At 43.1% G+C, this 27982-nt stretch overlaps 1 protein-coding gene across 3 annotated transcripts; it reads left to right on the forward strand.

Moving 5' to 3' along the window:
* Positions 1-1090: 1090 nt before the first annotated feature.
* On the forward strand, positions 1091-27957 carry si:dkeyp-121d4.3 (uncharacterized). Of its 3 annotated transcripts, XR_910114.4 has the most exons (22): positions 1091-2090; positions 2210-2260; positions 2425-2621; positions 2867-2909; positions 2984-3109; positions 3189-3296; positions 3385-3603; positions 3691-3837; positions 3927-4127; positions 4750-4968; positions 5116-5262; positions 5331-5531; positions 5608-5748; positions 5834-6076; positions 6180-6284; positions 6391-6528; positions 6835-6942; positions 7049-7086; positions 7193-9395; positions 9557-9635; positions 26452-26634; positions 27001-27957. XR_910114.4 is itself a non-coding variant. In XM_078931484.1 (21 exons), exons 1-21 carry the CDS (start codon positions 1413-1415, stop codon positions 26481-26483), a joined length of 5424 nt encoding a protein of 1807 aa, XP_078787610.1. In that variant the 5' UTR covers positions 1091-1412; the 3' UTR covers positions 26484-27957. The 3 variants fall into 3 exon arrangements, 2 of the variants coding, with proteins under 2 accessions (XP_078787610.1, XP_011482534.1); XM_078931484.1 differs by having other exon boundaries at positions 26452-27957; XM_011484232.4 differs by lacking the exons at positions 26452-26634; positions 27001-27957 and adding an exon at positions 14762-15609.
* The last annotated feature ends 25 nt before the right edge of the window (positions 27958-27982 follow it).

A 27982-nucleotide genomic window follows, 5' to 3' on the forward strand; every position in this document is an offset into this window, starting at 1 on the left:
AGGCTGTGAAAACATGCTTCGTCACAATTCTGAGTTGGTCTCCAAAATTTTCATATTTACTGAAGATGAGAGAAACCCAAAGTTAGGAATTTATGTTACCTTTAGAAACATGAGGAGGAGGTTACCAGGAGGGAGAATTTCCTGAGTGTCTGCTCATCCCTTCAGCTTTAGAACCCTTTGTTGCTCACAAGTCAAAAAGTTTTCCCACCACTTACCTAGAAGAACAATGGAGATCTGGCACATGTGCTACAGACTGGCTGCAGTGAGAAGAACCCATCTGTAAACACCTGTGGAGCTCTGCTAATCCTACCAGCTCTTTGGCCAAGTATTCAGTGTCCACTCTGAGACTGAGAGATTGTGAAATAGAACCCAACTTTGTTTGACTCAATACCAAAGGTTGGATTGGGGATAGATTTTGACAGTTTATAGGTACAGTAAAACAATTGTCTAAAATACTTTTTGAAAAACACAACAGTTTTTGGCTTCATATTTCTTCCAAAACATATGTGAATAGAAGAAACTGATTGGCTCCTGAAATGTGAAGACAACTATGAAAAAAACTGTTAGACTAATCAGGCTGGGAAATTACAAGATCCATGTTTTAACGGGGAGGAAGCTTTTCATCCAAAAGAACAAAAACTACATAAAATCTTATAAAGGGAAACCTTTTCTCCCTCATCTATGCAATGATGGGAGCATATCCCCTGTAGGTTTGTGGTGCCTGAGAGCAGCTCACTGCTTCCTGCAGTGAGGTAAAAGGTTAAGTGTGACAAATGTCAGCTGGGTTACAGCTAATGGGGTTTTAAGTCTGTGACACTGACAACAGATCCAGAGTTTCATGCATAATTTTTTTCTTCTGCAGAAGGGGGGGTGACTTCTTCCTGTGGCAAAAACGCACTGAGGATGCCCATTTGGCTAAAAGAACTTCAAAATTATTTTAAACTCATCACCTGTAAACAAAATCAAAAGCAGTTGATTCATTAAAACTACAACAATACAGACTTTGCTCATGCAACGAAAGCATTCAACAACAAAGAGAAGAAACAAGATGAAGTTTTGACTGGAAAAAGAGTTTTTGGAGGGGAAAAGAGGGTTTCATCCGACACTGCCACCTGCTGGTCAGCGTGCGGCCTGCAGGTGGCAGTGTCACCGAAGCTGTTGGTCGTATTTCTTTCAAAGAAGAAGAGAAAGAACACTCACTCTCAAAAGGAGACACGGAACCAGCCAAAACTCAAAATTCTCGTCCCTAAAGGTCACGTTTTGGCAGAAATTATCAGTAATAATAACCTTTCACGTTCCGTGGCGTGACGCTGACTGCCGCGTAACTGTTAGGAGGTGGGCGCGCGGCCTGCTAGCTGCTGTGCTAACAGCGCTGAGGCCCGACTACTGCGAAACCCGGTTCTGTTGAAGAAATGGGCCGGGGAGATGGACCAGGACGGGGCAGGCCTTTAGGAGAAAGCGGGCCTCCTTTTAGAGGTCCGCCGGATTGGGGACCTCCACCTCCTGGGGGTTGGGGACCCCCACCTCCCGGGGGATGGGGTCCTCCGCCTGAAGAGTGGGGCCCACCTCCTCATGGAGGATGGGGTTCGAGAGGACCTCCACACTGGGATCATAGGGGGCCTCCCCATCCCTACTGGGACATGCCAGCCCTCCCTCCTCCTGACTGGGATCCAAGGGGCCCCCCACCTCCTGACTGGGATCCAAGGGCCCCCCCACCTCCTGACTGGGATCCACGTGGTCCCCCACCACCACGGGATTGGTATTCCAGAGAACCCCTGCCTCCGGGCTGGGGGGCTCACCCCGAAGACTGGATTCCTCCACCTGAGTGGGATCGTCTGGACTGGAGACATCCAGAGTGGGGTCGTCATGGCCCCCCTGGGCCATGGGGGCCTGAGCCTGTTCCTCCAGTCCCCCCAATTCCTCCAGTTCAATCGGTTCCACCAGGAGCGGTGCCACCTGTGGTACCCCCAGTTGTGCCCCCGCCCCCAGGTATACCCCCACATCCTGCTAACCCCGTAGCCTGTCCTCCAGTGATGCCTCCTGGGTTTGGCTTCCCTCCCTTCCCTCCCACTTCAGGCTGGACCGGAGAGGTAAGCTTTTCTGGTGCTTTACCGTGATTGTGCTGCCTGAGCTATTGGGCTGGACCCAGTGAGGGTGTCGGGGAAGTCCCAGTCAGTGGACTATGTGCTGACAAAACCTTTGTGTTTAGGCCGTTGCGGAGGAACCAATGCTGAACCCACCTCCAGAGCAGCCTGAATGGGTGAGTTCTGCTGTGGCTGGGATTCCCGCGAAGACATGATGTGTCTTGGGCTGGCTCTACACAGACCCTCAACCCCAAATACCTTGCAGCAATGCTCCGTGTTGTGGAGAGTTTAAGGTTTTATTTTGAAATCCCCTGGTGTGTTTTTTTTTTTTGTCCATCAGATTAAAGCTCTGATTTCTGCTCCTCCTGCTGACGTGACACCAACAGAACCTAAAGCCAGCACTGAGGTACCAGCTGTTACCAAAGTCCCTGATCCTGTTCCCCCTCTTTCCCCTGCACTTGAGCCCACCCCCAAACCAAAAGTAGAGGGGAAGACAGCCAAATTCTTGGGCCTGCTGGGAAAACGCACCTTTGACAAGTGAGTTCCTCTTTCCTGCTTTGGATTTGATCTGATTCTGGTTCCTAACCTTCCAGTAAAGAGTCAGTTGGTTGTCAGGGTTCTGCCTGAATTTCTTATGGTCAAAGTTTGGCCTCTTAATACGTTTGAGTGTTGAATTGGAATGGCATTTAGAACGCATCCAAAACTCTGCTTCTGGTCACTGTTGGAACTGTTTCAGTTCTGATTGAAACCGTCTTGACGTGAGTGTCTGTCTGCGTCCTCAGGCCCCCCCCAGGACGCTCTTCTGGGATCATCTCCTTCATCGGGGTGAGGTTTATAGCAACTGAAGTCTCAGTTCTGGCCTGGGTTGTCAATGTAACCTTGTCGTCTTCTGACTGCAGCCCACGTTTGGACATATTGAGAGGGAAGACCTGAAGACGTTCACCTTCAAATTTGACGTCTTTTTTGGAAACCCTAAAGCAATGACTCCTGGGGTCCGGGTCCACTTCACCGCCTGTGAGGAGAAAGTGAGTCAGCTGCTGGTTCTTAGTTTTGAGTGTGGTCATAAGGGTTCCCCTCCTCGATTTTTGTTTTTCTGGGTTTTAGCTGAACCGTTGCGTAGCTACAGATGTGAAAGTTGCTCCCGGAGGTACGGAGAACGTGGACATGGAGATCTACGAAGCCGTGGTCAGTCAGCCCATTCTGGAGCCTCAGGTGCGTTCAAACGGTCCCGCTCTCGTTCTGGTGCTGTGGTTTTAGACCTGTATGTGTTGCTGAACTTGCTGCTCCTGTTTGCCCGCAGCCTGGGGAGCGCCAATACCCGGGTCAGGTTTATGTGACCATCGGACCGGTCCGAACCAACCTACCTTTTGAGAGGAAGGACAGCACAGTGTCACTGCTGAAGAATGATCAGGTTCTGATCAACCTGCTGACGGACATCGTGACAGAGAAACGCAGAGCCACCAACATCAAACCTAAGATTCCTGCCACCTTTAGCCACACCAACGAGATCCGAGAGAAGGTCCAGAAACCCCCTCCTTTGATCCCCTCCCCCCTACCACTTCAAAGTGCAGCTGTGTCTGAGGCGCCTCGTCTGTCTGTCCCGCAGGGCGTCATCTTCAGCCTGAAGGACACCACTGGCATAATCAAATCAGACGAACACGGCGATCTCCCTTTTGAAACCGGAGAGAACCTGAGTGACATCGAGTTCACGGAGGAGGACATCAGCGAGGAGGTGGAGTTCACCGTCATCCAGGTGAGGATGCTCTGCCCACACTGCGATCACATGATCAGCTCTTTTCAGATTTTTGTTCCTTTCTTTTTTTATGGTGATTTGTGTTTTAGCTGAAAGTAGGAAAACGCGCCATCAGAATCAAGCGCTCCAAGGAGCCCCTCCTCTTGACGCTCTGCGCTCCTGAAGATGTTGACAAATCTGCCTACAAGATCCAGAAGAAGGCCAGCCGCCAGATAGACATAGGTCCCAACATGGTTCTGGACTCAGAGCTGTACGAAGGCATTGTCAGCCAGCCTATCATTGAACCCAAGGTATGTTTCTTTACTCTGACTCCGCCCTTCTTTTCATTTATCAGTGATGTTTAGATCCTCTTAGCCTCAAATATTTACTTCTTACACCAAAGTACGCAATTATTTTACTTACCTGCTACTTCTACTTCAAATTTTCTCTGCCTAAAAATTCATTAGTGCTAAGCACGGATATTCAATTTGGTTTTTGGGGCGGGGCTTCTTGCCCTGCAGCTCAACACACCAGGCAGTTGAAGCATGTTAAAAAGTTGGTCTCATCAGTTTCTGCTTACCTGCGTGTGCGAAATGTTTCCTCTGTAGTTGACCCATAATTCCCTGGGGGAATGGTGAGCTCCACTCACAGCCGTGCTTGGTGATTTACCCTCCAATCCTCCCCCCTTAATGTTGAGTGGTTCCATTTTTAGTCTGTGGTTTGATTCATCCATGGATTTGAACCCAAGACTTCCCCACTTTCAGGGGGGCCGCTCTACCACCACACCAATCAGCTGGAATCAATCATTGCTGCTTGAATCAGACTTTCAACATCCCATTTGCCCCCAGTTAAACCAGCTTTGATCAGAAGTGGGTGGAGTCAATGGGGCTCAGCCTTTCTTTTGTATAACCATTCCTGATCATTCTTTTTCAGCCTAACATGCCGGGTTATCCGGGCCAGATCCATGCCAACATCGGCCCCATCAAGACCAACGTGACCTTTGACCACAAAGACTGTGGCGTCACGCTTTTGAAGAACGACCACGTGCTGATCAACCTGCTGCTAGACACGGTGACAAAGAGGCGGAGAGCTGCCAACATCAGACCCAAGATCCCCTTCACCTTCAGCTACACCAAGGAGACCAGAGAGCTGGTAACTCCCACGCGCCAGCTTTGTGTGGACCTGTGCATCATATTAGGGAGAGAGTCTCCATCAGTTCACTCCCATGGGTGGATGCTGTCAGTAAGGTCACATGAAGAGGTGAAGATGAGGCTCACATGCTTTGGTTCTTGCTTCCAGGGAACCATTGTCTCTCTGAGTGCCGACGAAGGTGTGATCAAGTCAGATCAGCACGGTGAACTTCCCTTCGACCTCAACGAGAACTTCAGTGACACAGAGTTCACTGCTGATGATGTCCACCAGGAGGTGGAGTTCACTGTGAGCCAGGTGAGTCAAACACACCAGACGGGATCTGACCTTTCATGGAAAATGACCTGACCCCAACCCATTTGCAGAAGAATGAGGCGAAGAGAGCCATCAGGCTCCGGAGGATGAAGAAAAACCAAGACAAAATCCTGCTGGAACAGAAAAAACGGGATGAAGAGGAGAAGAAGAAAGAGGCAGAGGAAAGGAAGCGCAGGGAAGCGGAGGAGCTTGAGGCAGAGAAGAAGAAGAAGGAGGAGGCAGCTGCTGCGCTGGCAGCTGCCAAAAACAAGGTAGGGGGACCTCAGTGTTGTTTAGACTGAAGTTCATGTCTGGCTTCAGGCTGAGGAGATGTCTGTCCTCCTACAGTGGACACCTTTTGGCTTCAAATTTCAAATTCCCAACTCCATGGACGAGATCAGCAAGGAGCGGTTCGACGGCACAATCCTTAAAGCCATTTCCAGAATCCCCATAAAAGAGATGAAGACAGATCCAGAGGAGACCAGACAGGTAGAGAAGTTTGTCTTCAGGTTACTCTAAAAAAAAAAAAAGAGTTCAGTTTCCCCTCTTAAAGGGTTCTGTCTATTGTTTGCAGATTAAAATAAAAGTAGACAAAGGCGATGAACAGCAGGAGGAAGCAGCCGAAGCTGAGGAGATGAAGAATGTAAAAAAAGAAGAGGGTGATGATGGTCCGGTGAAGAACGAGGCACCAGAGACTGGAATTCAAGCAGATGCAGAGATGGGGCGACTGGTGATGACCATCGACGGAGAGCAGAAGCAGCTTCCCTTCCGTCAGAGAGACCTGCTGAGCACGGCCACCATGCTGGTTGGGGACAAGGTGAGGTCGGAACGATCTCCGTCACATCTGCAACGTCAAAGCTCAAGGTTCACACCCCAGTTTCATGCAGATATGTGACTCACCTGCTGCTGCTGTCTTAAAGGTGCGCTTCAACATCGCCACTCATCGGGAGACCAAAGAGGAACGAGCGACATTTGTGGAAATCCTTCACGACTCCTTTGAGGAGTCCACGGAGCAGCGTCACTTTGTAAGAACGGCAGCAGCTGGTCCTGTGCTGCCTGACAAACTCTCCTGGTTTTCTTCATTTCTGCTAGCTGCAGAGTCCACAACCAGTGCTATGTTTCTTTCACCAGGGGCTTGTCATCGAGTTCTCTGACGGGTCTGGACTCATCAAGTGCTCTCAAAACCCCCAGCTCTTCTTCGCCATGTCAGAAGTCATAGAGAAAAAAAAGCTGGAGCTGAATGAGAAAGTGGAGTTCAGCATCGTACCGGTGAGTACGTCTATTCTTGTTCATAAATTCTATGAAGGACCCTAAGGCTGGAGGTCGGTCAGAAAGACGCCGTCATGCTTCAAATGAGGTCGACGTGTGTGGCTAAGACCTGAGCCAAGTTCAGATGGGACAGCTCCTTTAGAATAACTGGGAGACTGACGCTTCTGCCTGTCAAGGAAAACAGGAGGACTTGAACCAGCCTCCCATCTTTTCAATGACATCAGATGAGATTCTGGACCTCCTCCTCATTGCAGGAGGAGGAGGAGTCAACTTTATGTTTCTGACTGAAAACTTGTCTTGTCAAAGCATGACTCTGCAGAGGGGGGCATCCAAGCTATCAGGATCAAGCGGTTCACTGAGAAGATGTTCCTCCCAGCTCGGAAACTTTGTGCCGTGGGGGCAAACAAAGGAAAGGTGAGCTGTGAAGTCATGCTGCTCATCGAGCATTTACACAGATCGCGTGTTGCTGCTAAAAACTTTGTGGGAACTGAGTGATGATACCTGTCGTGACTTTGTCTAGATGACCATCAAGCTGACACCACCCTCAAAGGAAAACGAGTGAGTAAAGGGCTTACTCATTGAATTTAGTATCAATTTTGAAACAACTTGAGATGTTTTCTGAATTCTCATGAAAAATGTGTCTTCTCCACTTCTGATGATTTAGGAAAACCAAACCAGAGGCAGAGAAGCTAAAGACGGTGGTGAAAAATCTGAGAAAGGATTACAACACTACCAGGATCAAGTACAGCAGGAGCAGGAGCAGAAGTGCTAGCAGGAGCAGAGCAAAGAGTAGGAGTCCACCTAAAGACCAGTATGGACGAGTTATTCAAAGGAGGCGCAGCCCAAGCATCGAGCGCAGAGCTAAAAGGTATAGGAGCAGAGAGTCGCATCGGCGGAGTCGCTCCAAGAGCCGCAGCAGGAGCCGCTCCAAGAGCCGAAGCAGGAGCCGCTCCAAGAGCCGCAGCAGGAGCCAGGAAAGGTCCACAAAGAGGAGGAGCAAAAACAGCAGAGACCGTGAGGAAAGTCGCAGGGGAAGGCGTGAACCCAGCCCCCCCAGGAAAGGTGGGGTTGTGGACAGTGAGCTGGCGAGAAAGAAGCGGGAACTGGAGGAGCTGAATGAGATGATTGCTTACAAGAAGGCCCTAGTGGAGATCGACCCCCGAGGACTGGAACCTGGACAGAGGACCTGCATAGATTATGACCACGGTAGAATCTCCACGCCAAGGTCCATACTGAAGAAAAGACCAGCTGAGCCAGAGTACCTCCTGCACCCTCCTTACGATGATCCCTACTATGACCGACTGTATGATCCTTACCACAGCCGGCGGTACAGTAATCCCTACAGTGACCCATATGGACGGGACGTGTACACTGAGGGCCCTTATGAAAGCCGCCTATACAGTGAGCCTCCGCTTGCAGGTCCTGCTTCCACCAGCCGCCGTTACACAGATCGCTACGAGGTTTATGATGAACCCTACGATGACCATTACTATGATCGGCAACACGATCTGCACCCTCCCCACAAACGAAGCCGGTCTCCAGTGCCCTACCGTTCTTCCCCTCCACCTCAATCTCAGCAAGTTTCGTCTGTTTCGTCTAAGCCTCAACCGTCTTTCCAACATGCCTTCAGGCCTCCTTCTCCCATAGATTCCCCTCCTCGTAGCCCCTCCCCCAAACCAAAAGTTTTAACACCTCAACAGTGTCCTCCAGCTGAGAAACCGCCGCTGGATCGATTCCTGGACATGCTTAGCAAGAAGGTTGATGCTAAGAAGAAACCGGAGCCGGACGACCTCCTCCCTCACGAGCGCGCCCTTCAGGATGGAGGGGGCTTTTCCCGAATTGTGGGATTAGCACAGGAGCCAACAGGCATCAGTCTGCCCCTGGAAGAGAAAGGGGACCAGCCCAGTCTGAAACGGTCTTCAGAGGAAAGAACAACTGAGAAACAAAAGGTAGAACCTTACGACAAAATCCAGAGTCTGCTGCGTAGCATTGGCCTAAAGTTGAGCTCAGGAGATGTGTCCACGCTCGCCAGCCGAGCCCAGGAGAAAAATTATAGCTTCAAGTCCTCTTCAACAGAAAGAGAGGCCGTCTCTGTCAAAGAAGAGCCTTCTGGGAACAGTAGCAGTGCTGCTGAGCTGACCTCCTCTGTCAGATCTTCCAGCATGGAGCCCCTTAGCAGACAGAAAACCTCTGTGTCTGAGTATGAAGACTTCCTGGACCAGCAAGAGCTGGCGACCCTGAAGAAGGTGCAGCAACTGCAGAGTCTCACCAAGACAGCAGTGAACAGTCCAACCTCCACCCCTTCTCCAAAACCACCTCCAGGCCCTCCCCCTGCTAATTACAAGCATCCACCTGTGCCACTCAATTGGCCACTGAGCATGACCCCACAGGTTTCACAGACCTCCTCCTGCAGCAGCACAGATATTTCTGGTTCCACTGAAGCTGCTCAACCTCGGCAAAAGTTGGGTCTTCCTCCTGGTCCTCCCCCAGGACACCCTCCAAGGCGGCCTCTTCAGCCTCCCCCAGGGCCCCCTCCAGGACCCCCGCCCCGGCGCCCTCTTGGTCAACCTCTTTTTGCTCCACCCTCCACCCGGTCAGCCCTTCCTTTCATTGAACAATCTAATGAAGCTTCAGCCCCCAGCTCCTCGTCACATCTCCTCACGACAGCAGAAACCTCCAGTGTCCAGTCCATGTCCACCACGGTGGCGCGCTGCCTGAAGGTGATCGAGACTGTAAAATCTCTGAGCACGCAGCCCGCCACCAAGCCTGCAAAATCTGTCCAGTTCAGTCTGCCGACAGGGATGGGGGCCAACCCATTGTCTTCTGCAGACACTGAAGACAACCTGAGATCCAAGCATGTGGAGAAGGTAAGACCCTGACCAGATGTTGCAGGCCAATGTTCAGAATGTTATGTGTTTGTAAAATCTATTTTAAAGACTGTTAAAGACCCATACTGTCATTGGAGTCTTTCAGTGTCTTTTTGGGTGACTTGCATCTGAAGGGTCTGGTGCTTTCTGTTTTTCTGTAGCTGGATCCACACTGCCAGAGAGCAGAACAGCAGTTCAAGAAGCATGGAGACCATATTGCGGATGGACCCATTTCTGCAGGTATCAGAACTTTTCATCAATCTTTATCCATCATGCCTAAAGGAGATGTGCTCACTGATGTAGATTTGAAAGGGTCCAAATTTCACATTAGTTTTTTTTTCCTAAAAAGGCGTTCTTCAGCTCTCAGGGATTCTCAAAAATCCCACATGTTCTCATTATTAGTATCTTAGCAAAGAATGCACAGCAGATCAGGTGAAGACAGCGTAGCTACTCTTTTGTTCAGGTGCAGCGCATCTGCACCAAATCAGCCAGATTCAGGTTCAGACCACACAGCTAGAACTTCATCTGTCTTTGTTTCTGTCAGGTAGACAAGCTTAAGCAAACCGTACAAAGTAAAAGCAGTTGTGTTCCTCTGGACTACAAGGATCATCTGAGCTTTAGGTCTCAAACCGGACACAGACGGAATGGACTGCTCTTCTGTCGGTCAGTAGAGCAAAGGCTACAAGCTCAACCGTTCTTAATAATTAGCTAGACGTGCAGCGGTAAAGTTATTTCCAAGAAGTCCATTCTTCTCAGAGTAACACTCAGTGGTCATATGGCGGGTTCACCTGCAGACTCTACTCAGAATTCTTGTGGTGCATGAGCTCTACTTCCAGTAGAGACGCTTTCATCAGAATCGTCAGTCTATACTTTGTTGACCGTGTTTCCTGCTGTCCTGAGCTGAAACACTCTACTGGAGGGAGTTATAATAGAAATCCGATCAAACACTTGTTGCATGTTTTTTGGTTACTGAAAATCTGATGAATGTAGGTTTGATAAGTTCAGGGCTGACTGTCTCAGGGGTCCAAAGAGAAACCGTTTAAAAACTCTGCTTAAGAAAACATCTGCCTCTGGCTTTTGTGTTGTTGTTAGTGTTAATTCCCACAAAGCTCAGAGCATTGTGGTCTACTGTAGAGAGGGGACGGAGTCATTGAGGAGCAACTTGGAGAAGGATCACAGAGATCCATCTCCATCAAATAGCATAGCTCACATATAAGCTACGGCTGTACCAGACTGTCATGATAGAATGGAGCTTATTATTAGTATTACTGAGCTGGCCCTTGTTTCTCTGAATTGTCGCTTGCTTACTTAGATGTAGCAATACAAACCAGCGGAATTAAAACAGCCTCTCAATCACCAAAAAGCAGGTAAAAACCAGAATCAACAGTGACCACTGAGTGTTACTACATTTCAGCTAGCTTCAGACTTCCTCTCAACCTCGTTTGGTATTCAAGAATGTGACCTAACTCACCGTGGGGGTGAATATAAGAGCAAACACTGCTGAAGAGGAGATAAACCAAGACGTTCGTCCTGAAGCACCTTTGAGTGAAGACCAAGATAAAGATGAAGACTCAGGGGACTCAGTTGGTACATCGCTCGTAGGTATCGTCCACCTTGCTCTTTGTCTTTTTGCCAGGCAGTTGATTGTCTTTGGGCAGAAATTTTAATTTGGTACCAATAAAGGAGGCGCCTGGGCACATTAATATTCATACCTGTGTGCCTGTGAACTTTAGTAAACGTAAACCGATGAGAGTAGTGATAAAACTAAAGCAGGGCTTAGATACCAGGTTGTGTAAAACCTCGGTTTTTCCTCAATTTACTGTATACCTGTATTACTTGTTTACCTTCAGCGCGAACCAGAACTCATGTTATCATTATTATCGATGAGATAATTTAGAACTGACTGTAAGATGATTTTAATCTAGTCAGGCAGCAGATTGATTTGAGCTAGTCTTTATGTGTACTTATAACCTTGAGACACAAATGACAAACTACTGTTATTTACCTTCGGGCCGTTAGGTTAGGCATCATTGCCACACCCCTCATTGGTGTGTGAATGTGTGTGCGTTTGCCTCTCATCTACCCATTTCTCACAGAGTAGAAATACTTTGCGCCTCAGCAGTTAGAAATCGACCATTTATGTCGCAGAGGATTTTGAACTTTTCAAAGATGGAAAGTCTAGGTTCGAGTAAACTTCAACAGGGTAAGTTACATTTTGTTTTTGTCAAACTCAGCCAAGCAAAGCCTATTTTTCTGGCTCCAAAAGGCAGAAGGTGTTTTGACAGAGAAAAGAAAAAACATTTCTCTTTTGTTTATGTTTATTAAATGTGTCATCCCCGGATCAGCAGAGTGACAGCACCTTGTAGTTTAGTGTTCATGCAGCTTGAGTGTGGTCTTTCAGTGGCATGTCATAACAGGACGACAAACTCGTAAAGTGCAGCTTCACTCCTCGTCTGCAGTAATGGCGCTGTTGGATATTAGTCCTATTTGTTCCATAAGTCGTCTGTTATTCAGTGTTAACTATTTCCTTCAGATTTAATCTAGCTCCAGTTTCCGTCGGTCAAACTTTGTTTGCAGCTGTTCTTTCGAGTACAAACATTAGCTCAGAAAGCTAATGCTCAAACGTGATTTGACTCGAAGCGCTTAATCAATGTTAAGTCTTAGACATAAACATTGAAAAGAGTGGACTAACATGCATATCTGTAAGTAAACTTCTGTTGAAAGTGGTGGCTTTTTTTAACATGCTGAATAATATCGGTGACCTTAGTACCAATATGGAATGTTTTTGCAGATTTACAGCTAATTTACCTGCTCATCATTACAAGCGTTTACGTGAAGTTTTACAAACCAGCAAATTGGCTATTGTTGGACACCGTGGGAAGAATCCCTCTTTATCACAGCACTCATACTGTGTTCATACTGTGTTGCATTTTAGTCAATCACACCTCAGATGAGAGAGGGAGTTAGCTATTAGAAAGACCACAGCTGTTGATCTGACAGCAATTCCCAGGACGATAATTTTAACATCATATAAGCAGTTTGAGGTGCAGCTTCGTCCACAGATCATAGGTAAGTGATTGCTGCAACATGCTGAACATTTTATTTTTTACTGAAATGCAGAGATCAAAAAGCATCGTGCGTTAATCACTAACGTTGAAGTCTATGAATTTTGGTTATACTATTTGACCATAAAATGATTTTCTGTGGTAAACGCCGCTCAAAAATCTGTCAAAACGTTTTTGTACGACTCTGGTAAACCTTTAAGTCTCACTTGATGGATTGTCGGAGCATTGTGGTTACTTTAGTCAAGACCGTAGCGGAATGATACGTATTGTGCTTCAATATAATGAACTGAAAAAGTGAGTGTATTGTTTTGTATTTTATGTGTTACATCAGAACTATGTTGAGTTATATGAATGACTTAAATAAAGTTTGACTTATCCGTCGCGTTGCACTCTCTGTAAGGCTGCTTACTGCAGATAAGAGGCATGAAAAGCAACAAAGTTCTAAAGAAAATTTCTCATCAACCCCTATTTCCAATCAACTGCTTCTTGGCTCCTCTCTGGGTGTAGTCGCATCGCATTATGTGACAGTTTTGTTTAATGTGCTTTATAATTCGGTGCACCTTACAGTCAAAGTCTTAAGAAAGTGTGCGTTTATTTTTTCTGTTATTGTGAAAATATATAAAATTTTAATAAAACAGGTAGAAGAGAAAATGTCGCTCTCAGTAGAAATCTCAGTTACCTACTGTTTAAGCTCGCATAAGAACGAAAATGTATAGTTCCACGTTTTGGCCATCTTAAAACTAGAATGTCTTCTATTAGCTAGCAGTTAGTTTGTTGTTTGATCAGGAAGAAACCTTTACTGAATGTCCAAACTTATGGACTTGACTTTGAAGGTAGGTAATTTTTTATTTTTTTTATTTCAGTCATTGTTAAATAATAACTCATAAATGTTGAAAATCATCTGTGATAGTGGATGTTCTGCAGAAAACCAACATGATATCTGCACCTGTATTGTCTGATGTCCAGCTCACAACACGCCACTTTTCCCAAAGCCAATCTGACTCCCAAGTACAGGTTATCTCGATCTCAGACCATCTCTGTCTCCAGAGGTGTACAACACTGTTCTCTTGATCTGATAACAGTATTGTGATGATAAACGAAAACAGGACAGAGAATATGAGGTCAACCACCAGCTTTATTGGCTTTATAAAAGAACGTCAAGGAGCTGATCAACTAATTGCGTAAAAACTGACATGTATCCCTAATTTTAGCATTTTTTTACATTTTTGTAGATTTCATATACCTAAACAGCGTTGCAGCCAAAAACTGCCATGATGTTAGTTGATGAAAGGGATGAGTTAACACTGACACCTCCTTGAACAGTCAACAAGCATGAATTGTAGAAGATGTTTTGAGCATAGCCAGAGACAGCAAGCAATCAAACCACCATTTCATTATTGAAGGAAATGATGTGCTGCAAGTCGTGGGAGCCCTTGGCCAAGATATACAGAAGTTGACAAAGGTCATTGAGCTGACGATTGTCCAGTGCTTTCTAGTTCCTAATATAATATATCTGTAATAAATTTTGCATCTATTATTTTGTTATGATGTGATAATGATGTGCTGATGGTTGATACATTTTCAGACAGATAATGATATTGATCATAATATATTGTGTGGATTTTGTTTTTTTTGTTGTCGTAGGCTAATTATTATAAGAGAGTGGGCTTAAAATGGTGTCAGCTTCTGCCTATCTCCATTTCAGACATTTTAACTGTTCTGTTAAATATATGACTATAGTAATCGGATAGTGTATACATGTATCCATTATTGTTTTAATATGTTTGATATAAATTAACTAAACAAAAAAATACCCTAAGAAAATATGAAGAACAGGGTTGGCATTGCAGATTACGTCTGTTGGTTTGGTAAAATATTTAAGTCCTAAATCAAGCAAACCCTGTTCATAACAAGGGTATCAGTCTTGGTAGTCTGACAGAAAAAAGTTTTCCAACAAAAAATGACTGAACTGCATCAGTATGGGTCAATATAGGGAGTAATGCTAAAAGGAAATGTTTTGAATCCATAAGACCATTAAGTATCAACTAGAAAGAAACTGGCAACAAAGACCTGCTGCATCTCCATATCTGTCATCTGAGCTCATGTCCCTCCATCAGCTCAGTGCTCCAGAACATCATCAATTGCATTGGTGGAGACCTCTTCTGTTTTAGGCCTTTTTAAATATCCAGGAGTGTGGGAGAACTCTGGTAGAGCTTTGTAAAACAGCCCAAGGGCTTAAGATTAGTTTGTCATTTTTAAATGAGATCTTGTTCCTCACAAATTTCTTGTTAAAATTTGTAGGCAAACAGATGAGCAAAGGACCCAAGAACATTTGGATCTGTGGTCACTCCCTTTTGTACTGGGCTGAGTCCCGCGCCAAGTCTCCTGAGGTAGGTAGGCAGCTGGGCATGGACCCCAGCAAGGTGACCATCTGGTGGAAAGGCATCCAAGGCATGATGTGGCCTCAGCTGCTGCCCCAGCTCCACCAGGTGAAGACCAACTGGCCCAATCCAGACGTCCTCATCATACACCTGGGCGGCAATGATCTGAGCACTGAGAGCCCCACCAACTTGCTGGCCTCTGTCAAGAAAGACCTGACCTCCATTAGGAGCATCTTTCCGCAATGCGCTCTGGTGTGGTCCAACATCCTCCCTCGCAGGGTGTGGCCCCACTCCCCCGACAGCCACGAAGTGGATCTGGTGCGCACCACTGTGAATCGTAGGATTCAGAACATTGTCTCAGAGCTGGGTGGTACCTCTCTGAGCCATGAAAACATTCGATGTGGCACAAACACAGGCCTGTATCGAGCTGATGGCATCCATCTGTCAAACAAAGGCATTGAGGTCTTTAATCAAAACCTGCAAGACTTTTTGGAGAAGTGGATGATGGAGGTGAGCTGTGAGAAGAGCTAAGAGGTGCAGAAGTTGTTTGGATTTTATGTTCCTTTATAGAAATGTTTCCTTAAAGTGACTTGTTGTCTTTTCTTGTCCTGTTTGCATCCTATAAACGTCTTAACATCAGTAGATTATGTGAGCTGTTCTTTAAGAAGAGATCCTTTCTTACCTTTGCAGCACTTCCTTGGGAACTGTGGTTTGCTAAAATGTAATTTTTTTTCTTCTGTCAAACTGAATAAAATCATTATTACTGCATCATTTCACTGCTTACTAAATGTTAGATGCAATACTCCAAAGACCTGCTTCTTCAAGGTTTACCAAGCTGTGTTTAAAGCGTTTACATCTTATGAAGATCTAGGACACTATGAAGGACTTCCTCAGACATGATAATGGCGGCAAATTCAATCAAGGAAAATGACTCGGAGGATGAAAAATCATCAAACTTAGGACAGGAGGTGACATGTTGAGTGCAGCTGCTCTTGGGTAAAGCAGATGATGACCTCCTAGTGCTGCAGTCCTAAAGTTTTCTGCACAGAATTACTGGTGGAAATGTGAATGCAAACCTTTATGTAAACATCAGTATTTGGGGGGATTTCCTTTGCACATTTTCACTCTGCAGTAGAAACATAAAACACTGCAAGGTTTTCCGCAGCAGTCAAAAATTTGAAGGTTAAAAATACCAAACATTACATGAGACTTGGCACTCAAATATGTCAGACATTCGTACTCTGTGTTGTCACAGATGTGATGAAATGAGAATAAGCATTAAAATTAAGAAGCAACTGCTTCACTGTACTGTAACTAAATTACAGAATATTTACATTTTTAAGAGTTGTGATTTTAGTTAAAACTCATCAAAAAAGACATCTGATTTCCCTCATAGCCCACTGAAACTGTTGCTAATGATCTGCTAACCCTGTCATCCCTGGCAAAAAACGAGCTGCTTTGTGTGTCTGTATTCAATCCTCGTCATTGCCTGTTGCATCATTGCTGTCTGCAGATATTACTGTTGTATATCTAAGGTCACTCGTGTTCCTGCATGTCAGTTTTCCTGTGAAATACTTGAGGTAAGGCTCCTTAACTTAACCTTTTTCTGTTCTTCCTCAGACTCAAACCTGCTGTTTACCTGGCTGACAAGCATCTGATCAATACTAGCATGCTCATTTAGCATTAATCTAGACTTTCAATGGTTAAATGACAGCCAGGTGTGGTAGAACTTCACAAGTGCAGGATGGTGTTTAGAAAGCATAAGCTGCGCTTTCATGATTGTAAATATAGTCTTGCATATGTGCTCTTTATACCATGTTCTACAGTACCGTAATCTCCACAATTTAAGAAATTAGGCCTCTGATGTTTAGACTTATGACATCGATGCTCCACAAAAACTAGTTAGGTCAGCAGCAGGTCCATTTAGTCATTTAGGAACCAGGAGGGATTGGTACCTTCCTGTGCTGACTCTTCACCGCCTGCACACAATATAAACTGCAGTTATAAAAAATCCTTTTTGTGTGCATCCATTAGCAATGAGTTCTTCCCTTAAAAGAGCAAACGTGCAACATTTAAACAATTAAACTTTACTTTCAACCCCACAAAGCCAATATTACATCTGAACTGCTCAAAGATGCTACTACAGCTAAACAAACCACTTGAGGAAAAAGGAATTATAACAAAAGATGGTCATCTTTCTTAAAGGTTTCTGCAGGGCCCATCCCAGCTTCTTTTTAAACTGAAAAAGGATTCTCACTGAGTGAAGTGACATATAATTTGCAGTGTTTCTCTATGAAAACATTCTAATTAACAAAATTATATGAAATCAGTCTTTGTGTCAAAAAATGCTTTTCATGCCATCCAGCTCAAAGCACTTTACAGTTAAGAACAGGAAGACAAAAATAAAAAATTAAAGTTAAAACCAATCCACCCATTTGCCCTCCCTGTCCCCTCCATTGACACAGACACCCCGTGACCCCACCCACAATGAATGCAGGCATGAAAACACAACTGTAATTAAAACAAATGTATGACTTGGCTCTGCTTTGAGGACACACTATGTTAAGAATCCATTCATACCAGGAGCCAGATCTGCCTCATCAGCAGTAGTTGACAGTAGTTCCAGTGTCCACTTTGCCGTGAGGCTGCAATACTGGACCCCAGCAAGGACGGGCACCGTGGCAACAACCCCAGACCAAACCAGTAAACCCTGGCACAAAGGATTCCCATGAGGAAACACTGGGGCTAAAATCATTAAAAGAAGATAGTTAAAAAATTATATATAAAATGTATCAAAATAAAAGAAATATAAAGTAAATAAAATAAATTAATAAATATTTGTTTTATTTTTAAGATAAATAATCAGATAAGATCGTCTAAAGGCCATGTTCAAAAGATGGTGCTTGACCCTCTTCCTGAAATAAAAAAAAAAAGATTTGAAGGCCAAATAATCCATTAATCTCCGTTAGAAAGTTGGAAGCACCTTTTGTAAAAAATAAAAAATTAGGTTAATTGATAGTTTAAAATTGTCCCTAGGTTTGAATATGTGTGTGTGGCCTTGTGACAGACTGGCAAGCTGTCTAGGTTGTACCCTGCCTGTGGTCAACAGTAGCTAGGATAGGCTCCATCAACCCTGTGACAAGGTTTGGAAAATGGATGGAGGTTTCCTTTGGAAAAAAGTTCATATACTACATGGTGTCATACGTGGTAGTTTTTGGAAATTATTTAAATTGCAACATGTCACTTTATAACCTATGTTTGACAAGGGGGAGTGTGGGGAGCATTTCCACAGGTCTTGAAATCTGCCAAAGATCTACCTTTGTATAAAAAAAAATAAGATGGTTTCTAAATCAGCGATACCGAGCACAACACCAAGCCCATTTTCCAGTTCGCAAGGTAATAAAAAGTTTGTATTTAAGTAAATTATTCAATTATGCATTATTTTATAATTCTAATTCCCATTATAAATAGAAAGCTGATACAACTCTTAATGAGATGCCAGTTAAATGGTTAACATTAGTTGATAAAGTGATGGTTTGAACAATTTTACTTTAGTACTTGATATTGTAGATCATTAAAAAGTTAACATCATACACAGTTGTGGCCAAAAGTTTTGAGAATGACATAAATATTGGAAATTGGAAAAGTTGCTGCTTAAGTTTTTATAATAGCAATTTGCATATACTCTAGATTGTTATGAAGAGTGATCAGATGAATTGCATAGTCCTTCTTTGCCATGAAAATGATCTTAATCCTAAAAAAATAACTTTACACTGCATTTCATTCCTGTCATTAAAGGACCTGCAGCGATCATTTCAGTAATCGTCTTATCTCAGGTGAGAATGTTGACGAGCACAAGGCTGGAGATCATTATGTCAGGGTGATTGGGTTAGAATGGCAGACTTGACATGTTAAAAGTAGGGTGATGCTTGAAATCATTGTTCTTCCATTGTTGACCCTTTGTGCTATCTTGTGGGGTCAAAATGACCCCACCCTTACATTGTTGCGTTATCCTACCATGACAAAGGTGGATAAAGGCGAAGAGGATTTCATGTAATCCATGGACACCAGTGAAGATCACATTTCATTGCAGAAAAAAGGTTCATCGCACTGTCTTTTGGGGTCCAGATGACCCCACTCCCAACTTCAAAGTGCCTTGGATAGCACAAGGGTTAACCATGGTGACCTGCAGAGAAACGCGTGCAGCCATAACTGCGGTGCATAAAATGGCTTCCCAGGCAAGGATATTGTGGCTACTAAGATTGCACCTAAATCAACAATTTATAGGATCATCAAGAACTTCAGGCAAAGAGGTTCAATTCTTGTAAAGAATGCTTCAGGGCGTCCAAGAAAGTTCAGCAAACGCAAGGATAATCTCCCATAGAGGATTTAACTTCATTATCGGAGTGCCACCAGTGCATAGCTTGATCAGGAATGGCAGCAGTTCAGTTCAGTTAATAATACATCCATTGTAATAAAAGTTATTTAATACAATACTTATTTGTGTATATTAATGGTACTTTTTCTCTTCCTAAATATTTACAGTTTGGAGTGCCCCAGGGAGGTTGTTGTGGGCCATTACTATTTTTTGTATTTGAAAATCATCTATGAGCTATGATGATGTGGGGGAAGAACATTGTTAACCCCAATACAAAAAGATTTCAACAGGTGCCTAACAGTAAAAGATTTCCATTTTTTTTACTTCGGTTACTTGAGTGCTGGTAACACGGGTAGTTTTACTCACCTTGATTATTACCTCAACTGTTAAATCAGCTGCAGCAAAAAAAAAAGAAGATTTTCCCATATTCTAAATAGCTCAAAGTAAACCTATAAAAGTTGTTTTGCTTTGCCCCACTGTAAATGAACAGATAGCTACACACATTGTATTTAGGAAGCTACATGAGGGAAACTTATTTAACATGTCACTTAGAATGTAATTGTACATATTTGGAAAGACGCTAAGAGCATATGTGTTGCTACAGACACACCGGGCATGTGACGTGCATACTGGGAATTTAGCCCACGGTGCTCACACTGGACAAGCAGGGAGGGGCTTCTTTTTCTTTTTATACTGTTTCCCTTCACGTGTCCGACACGTGCACTACAAGCATGTGGAGAGACTTGGTGCAAAATTTTGAACCGGTGCAAATCTCTTAAATCTTGCTCCAGGGTTTTTCTTTCACAGCTCTGTTCTAATATACAAAAGACTTTGCCGAGCTCAATCTACTATAATCAATTTGCCCTCTATGATTAATTTAGAGATGGTTGGCACTTCATGAATTTAAAGGATGGCCATCAATACGTCATAACCAAATCCAAGTCCCTGATTGGACAAAATATTCACCCTGGTTTAACTTTCAACTCCTGTTCAGTTGCCACATGTTTTGTATGTAGAGCCCAAAAAAGGGTGTTAAAAACTTGCGGAGCTATGCATGAATGCAAGAGTTTTGAATGCACAACCCCAAACAAGCATTTACATAGACTTAAGTTGCTGAGGTCGGTGTGAACATGGTTTTAGACCAGGGGTGTCAAACATACGGCCCAGATGGTTCAATCCAGCCCAGTCATGAAGAGTAAAAATTCTAAGGATGTTTTAAAAAAAGCACGACCAAAATGTTGTCAAAAAGAAAAAAAAGGTTGAAGTGGAGTGCTGAGCTTTCCAGGAAAAATTGACAGTTTTATTTGTTCATGGAGCTGGAGCCAGTCTAGCTCGTGCTGGTTTGCGGCACCTTCTGTCCGTGAAACCAGGGTTCGAATCCGGGCTGTTCCCTATTGCTCCTCTGCTTCTGTGCCGGTCCCAAGCCCGGATAACTTGAGAGGATTGCGTCAGGAAGGGCATCCGGCGTAAAACATTGCCAAGTTGACCATGCGACTCCTCCTCGAAAGAGAGGTTGTTTCGCTGTGGCAACCCCTGATGGGATGAGAAAGAAGATTTGTTCATGGAGCTGAATGCAAAACCTGCATGCTTGGTATGTCATCAACAGGTGCTCAAAGAATATAACATTCAGCACCACTATGAGACTGACCATAAAGAAAAGTTTCACTATTTTCAGTTAAGAAAATAGAAGATTTACTAACTATTAACTGGACTGAAAAAAACAATCATCTGCATTTTCTGTAGCTGTGATGTTAGTGATGGAGCAGTGACAGCTACTTTATTGCAAAAAGGTTGGTGCAAAAATCCAAACCATTTTTGGATAGTAAACTTATTGAAAAATGATGAAGGCTGCAGAAGTCTAGTGCCCACAAAAAGCAGTCGAGGTTTGCTAGCATAAGTCTGTCAAGGATTTTACTATTGCAGATACAACATCTCTGAGGAGACTTGGGTGCCAAATGAAGGAATCCAGTCATTTATTGCATTTTTGGTCACTATTGATGGAAGCACCGACATCACAGATATGTACAGCTGTGCATATTAGAGCTGTTGAGGAGACCATCACAGCGCATTGTCTTGAGTTGATGGACACAACAACAACAGCTGATGACATAGTCAGCTCTCTTGTTACTGCACCAGACCATGTTGGAGTGAACTGGTCACATGGTGTCAGTCTGGTCACTGATGGCATCCCAGTAAAGGTCAGGAAGAAGGCAGGTGTATCCACAAAATTCAGGCAGCAAACCAGGTGTTTCTGCAAAGGATCTGAATCCTGATATTGATGTTCACAAATGTTAACAAGTTTAACTTAGTTTAATTTTCTCATTGATTTGCACATTTACATTTTAGGCAGAGTGTTTCATTTTTTTCCATAGCCCCTCCTGAGTTTATTATTAGGATTGCTTCAGTGTCAGATATAAAGTATTCAGTCTGTGGAAAATTGAATAAACAAATTTTTTTAAAAGTGAAATGCATTTTATTAGAGATCCATTGGCCTCTGTGAATGTCTAATAATAAGTAATTAGGCTATTATGTTGGTTGAGGCATTTTTTTTTCAACTGAGTAAAAAAACAAAGCTGTTATTTGCTTTTATGTTACTGGTCCAGCCACTTGGAATCAGATGCCTTGAATGGGGCCCCCGAATCAAAATTTCAAGTCAGTAATAGATAGTGTCAACCAGAGAAGATATTGTAATGACCCAGCTGGTACATCACTGTAGCGGGGAAACAATTGCTGAGCTGCTATTTCACTGGCTGCATGGGAAAGCTGTCCATGCCCCATACACCGCAAGACTTCAGACAGTCTCAGAAAGGAAGAAGTAGGCTGAGAGACATAATCTCCTTTTCAGTATCAAAGCCCATTTCTTTCAAACAGCATGGAGGTCACTTCTGCTCACAGCCCCCTTTACACCCGAGATTCCCCATTTCCCCTGAGGAGCTAAAGGCGGGGCTAACCCCCTGGTGCCAACAATATTGTCACGGCTAGAAAGAAGTGATCGGAGTTTCAACAAGGGTGGATGTTGTTCTGATGAGGTTGGGAGGTGCTCAAGGAGAAATTACTTCCATTGTTTCTGGGAACAATGTCAAAGGTCAAAGGTTAAAAGTTGGTTTGGGAGCAAGCCTGAAGGCAAGTATGGTCTTAATTCCACACATTTGAAGCTGACAGACCAGCGAGTTTTGGCAGAAGTGATTGGTCATAAATACAGTTAAGGTTTTGGATTGATGGTGGATTGTAATTCCAGGCACTTGTGTGAAATGACAGAGATCCAGCAGGAAGCCAGGAAAAAAGAAGACAAAGGAAGAGGAATCTGCAGTGCTGTCAACTGTCAGCCTCTAGGTGGACTACTGTTTTCGGGTAACGGTTCAATAAAGCAAATGGCCTGTGGGGAGGTAGAAGTGACTTAAAATGTATTGATGCTATCCTACTGTTCTAGTAATTCTTGATTTTTTCCCTTAACCCTCCTGTTATGTTCATTTGTGAGGAACAGAGATGATGTTCCTGGGTCAATTTGACCCGGTGCATGTTTTATTAATTAAAAAAAGTCTGAAACCCAGAAAATCCTAACAAGCAGTGTAAATATATCATCACTATCTCCATTACCAATCATTCTTTCAAAAACGTAGTGAAATGCTGTTCCTTACCTCTAACAGGAAGTGGTTCAATTATTAGATAATTTACTCGTTTTTCTTAAAAATATACATGTTCTCACTTTTTTTGAATTTTTCACTACTGTATTACTTTTGAAAGACTAACATATAAAATGCCATAGTTTTACCTAACATTGAAACATGATCTTGAAATTTTGTTTTACATACATGCACTGTAAACCAGAAAAAAACAAAATAACAATACAACAGACAAGCAATCGCAATATGAAGTTGTGTGTGGGTCTGTACATCCACACAGCACAAGAGTGACCAGTCATCACACTGTGCTTTGTGCAAATTAATTTTGCACATTTCGCACAGGTCATGCTTGTCCTGACCTGGATCCTGTCTCCGGGTCGACTCGTGCCCCCGGCCATCCCCCCAACTCCGTCTGGATGAAGCTCGTCTGCTGGACTTTATATATGTAGTTGTAGCGTTAGATATATTATTTCCTCTCTATGAGTTCTGGTACATTACCTGTCCGTCCTGGGGGAGGACCCCTCCTTCATGTGGAACACCTGAGGTTTCTTCGGTTTTTCCGGAATCCGTTTTTTTATTAGGAGTTTTTCCTTACCGTGACGGAGGGTCTAAGGGAAGGGGTGACCGTTTAGTTTAGTTTGTTTAGTTAGTTCAATTTAGTTTTTTCCTATTGAATTCTATGCATTCATGATCCTTTTGATTTTATGTTTTACTTTTTCAATTACCAATACGAAGCCCATGGAGACGACAGTTGTTGTGAATTTGGGCAATGCAAATAAAATGGAATTGAATTGAATTAGATTGAATTGAATTGACATGGTCACATGAGTCACTGCCATCCTATTGGGCCCTGGCACTGTCTATATATGTTTTCTACAGACAGGTTTGTCTGACACATATTTGGGGATGAAGACCAATGTATTTTACCATTCTTTGATATGAATGTCTTGCTTGGAGGAACAGGAATAGCAATTCCCTCGTCTGGTTTAAAATCAGAATCATTAGAATCAGAATTTAGCTCAAGATAGTCTTCTTCTGATCATGATCAGTGATGACTTCCAGAGCCTCCTGGACTGTCATCGTTCTGCTTTGGTTGCTCATTTTGTAAAGGTCTGCCTGTGTAATGTTGGAAGGACTCCCATGCAGAGAATCTTTTATATGTTTTGCCCCTCCCCTGTTGAGTGTCCACTGTATGTGGGTTGAGTTTTCCTACGAGAACATAGATGGTTCCTGTCAAAAGTCATAACAACCATGCACCTGTGTATGTGTGTGTTTGTGTGTATGTGTCTATGTGTGTGATTGGGGTGAAATATGTCTCACAGCTGCAAATAAAGGAAAACTAATATAAAAATAAGACATCCTTGTACCTCCAGTTTGACTGCCGGGTCAAATTGACCCGAACAGTATCTATGTAATATAAACATGCAGGGGGGGTTTGCAAATATGTGAGATGAACCAAATTCATAATATACGTTGATTACACTAATTAAGGCAAGCAAAAGAAGTTTCATGCTGAAAAAATACTTTTAACTATTTTCCCTAGATGTTCTAACTTTAAAACGGGTCAATTTGACCCGTAACATAACAGGAGGGTTAAGACGGGGGTCTACAACCTTTAATGCTAAAAGAGCTATTTCAGCAAGTTTCTCATTGACCACTGCAAGCCACACTAAAATATAGACTGTATTTATGGCCATTTAGCCATTTATTTAGAAAATGTCATTTTAAAATATTTGCAATAATTGAATTTTAAGTTTTGTATATTTCTATTTTAAGTTCTTTTACTTCTGAAAGCAGCACCCACAAGTACTTTTCAAAATAAAATACACCCAGTGTCAAATACGATTCTCCTGCTGCAGCAGATTTAATGGAAATTCAAAATGCGATAAAGTCAAGTCAAAAGGGACATTTTCTGTCATTGGTGTGTCTTTGTCCTTTTTCTCCTTTTACTATTGAATATAAACTTGACAAGATTGGTGTATAATCCAACATTTCTGAAGCCTTTACATCTAGTTCTAGTTCTATACTTTGGGAATTTGAACAGCAACCAGACACTATTGTTCATCAGAAGGTAAGAATATGTGGTTTAAACTTAACTAACAATAAAACGTTCTAACTACAGATTAAACCTTTCACCATTATTTTCATCAGTTATCTGATCACTAAAACCACAAACCCGTTATTCTTATTTATTAGCATATTTCTTCAAAGCCAAAAAGCCCCAAAGGGGGGGATGAAGCTGCTGCATGTGTCAGACCCCTGCCCTACTCCTTGTTGAAGTACAGCTTTGGAGTAATTCACTTTAGGAAGATTGGTTGTTTCCTTCTTTGTAGCTTCTTGGGGTGCCGTCATTTTTGCTCCCATGCTTTCATTCATTACCTACATCACTGCTTGGATCTAATTGCTATCCAGCTGGCGTTTAACAGCCAATCGATATTGGTTGCCTTTTCTATAAATGTAACCATTGTTTGTGTTTTCACAATTTAGGTAGCTGACCTGCTCCTTTTCTTCTACTTTGAGATGCATGAGTTGTTTTAATGACAAATATCAGCATTTAGGCTCTGGAGTGTCTTCAGCTAAGATTGTGATCTTGATCCGAGGATGTCCGGCTGTGTTTTTGGAGTCTCTGGATGGATAAGGAGAGGACAGTTAAACAAAACAAATATCCTTATTTTTTATTGTCATATTACCACACTGGCTGGAGATTATTAAAATATTTTTTTCTTTGCTTTTATTTGAATGTCCATCTGAGAAGAGCCTGGGGTCAACTGTCTCAAATATGGTGATGCTTCTTTAAAGCTTCAGGTTTCTGCAGTTTTCAAAGACAGTTAAAAATAGAGCTGAAAGATAACTTGAATGATAAAACAAAGAAAAGTACTCCACAATAAAGTAAAATGTGTTTTTCCTTTTACTCTTGTTTTCAACCAACTTTGACTGGTTTGCATTTCCTTCACCCTCCACTTACTTTTTATAGCAACTAAAAAGAAAATGTGACTGCTTTAGCCCTTGTGCTATCTTAGGTGACCCCACCCTTACATTGACGTGTTCACCCTTCCATGACAAAGGTGGATAAAGGTGGAAAGATTTCATGTAATCCATGGACACCAGTGAGGTTTACAAATCAATGAATAAAAAAGGTTCAGCGCATTGTCTAGTGGGTCTAGATGACCCAACTCCCAATGGTAAAGTGCCTAGGATAGCACAAAGGTAACTCATCATTTAGTCATGTTAGATTTTAGGGATAGGGAGGGGGGTTCAGTGCATCCTGTACAGAATGAGAGAGGACGTTTATCATCTGCATTTTCTCGGCTTTAGATTGTTAATTGATCGGCAGATAATCTTCCAAAAGCAACAGCATTTATCTTTGAAAATACTTTCATCATGATATTCAGAAGAAAACACTATCTGAGACATCCATGGCCTCAACCAAATCCAAACCTGACGAGCACAAACTCCCAGTGGGGACTTTGATCAGGGAAATTGACAAGCACAAAGGCCTGATATGTTTTTTTTCCCCCACTAAATCTAATCTTTCGTAGTTACATGTTTCTCTGATCTCGTACATGCTGATAAAAGTGAACAGTGGTTTGGTTTGCTTTTCTCTTGCAGATACTGATGCTGGAAGAACAAAACTCCTTTGAAAAACCAGGAAACTTAATACGATCCATCACGCACTAAGGACCAGGCCCCAGAGCATCGGTGAAGATTTGTGGACTGAGACTATACCTTACATCATGTACTGCAGACTTCTTCATGGATCCAGAGAAGCTGTGAAGCAGTGCCATTCATCAGGTGACAAAGAAATGACAACAAACATCGGAGTGGAGTTCTACTTTCTTTATTTTAAATGGATAAAAATCAAAGTGGTAACTTAAAATAAAACCCTACCAACAGCAGTTCCTATGAGATAGAGCGCACTCAGAACAGGAGGTTGAGTCATTTTTAGTTTATTGAAAGTGATCATTGATATAACGATATTGACTTTTAATCTTGAGTGAGTGAGCATTACTCAGATGTTTTTGCTTTAACAGAGAGCTGGGGTTGAAACAACCATTGAATAACTTTTGGTGTTTGTAATCGGAGCAGATTCAGTTCTAACACAGGAGCTCCACTGAATGTTATCACCAGGAACTATATAAATCTCTTCCTTTTTTACAGAGGGATTGCACTGAAGAAGGAGACTTCAACTGCCTCTTTGAGGGAGCGTGTCCTCTCCTCCTCTGAGGCATCTTTTTACATTTCTGTCTATAGTGAAAGGTTGGTTCAGTAAAGTCTGTGTCAGAGGATCAGATCAGATCAAAGGATGGTTGCGGTAAAAAATTGGTATCACCTAAGACAGATTTAGACATTTATGTGAAATTGTTTATGAATCTGATTTTCTGATCTATTTTCCTGCTGTGTTTAAAGCCATACCAGAGCTTTTTACAAAGAAAAACACACTTTGAAGAGCAATTTTCTTCAAATTGGTGTTTATTTTGAACGTAACTCATAAAAACATGTACAAAATCAATACTTTAAGAAAAAAAAAGAGGAATAGCGTGTCTGTGTGCATGTTCCCAGGGTGCTGCCTGGGGAAAAATAACCCATTTTCCGGCAGTACTGGACATGAAGTCCATGTGATCCAGTTTTGGAGTGTTCAGTCATCACAGAGCAGCAGCTGCGAGTCTAGAAAATGAAGTAGAGACGGAAGCACCTCTACATCACATGTTGGATCAAGAGAGGATTTAGGTGACAGTCCTGTGGGTCAGGAACGGTTGAATGATCACACAAGGACAGGACTTCTACGTCCCTGACTAGTTCACGACGAACGGAACAAAGGCTGTAAACTGGAATCTATTGACCAGGTAGTAGAGAGGAAGATGCTCGCAAAACTGAGATCCATCTTGGGTAACCCCTCTCACCCTTTGCTCCACACTGCAGTGGCTCTAAGCAGGAAGTGCCGTCATTCATTCTTGCCGTCAGACCATTCAAGTGGTGCATGTAAGTGCATTTTATTTACAATTGTAAATATGACGGGTGTTGTTTGTTGATCCTATGGATCCTGTTCTTGTAACTTTTTTTCCAGCTGCTGGAACTTCCCCACTATAGGATCAATAAATTATTTTACTCTAAAAAGTTTGTGTTTTGCTTAGAGTCTTTA

The sequence above is a fragment of the Oryzias latipes genome, chromosome 15 (assembly GCF_053564925.1).
Source record: "Oryzias latipes strain Hd-rR chromosome 15, Olatipes_Hd-rR_3.1".
NCBI lineage: Eukaryota > Metazoa > Chordata > Actinopteri > Beloniformes > Adrianichthyidae > Oryzias > Oryzias latipes.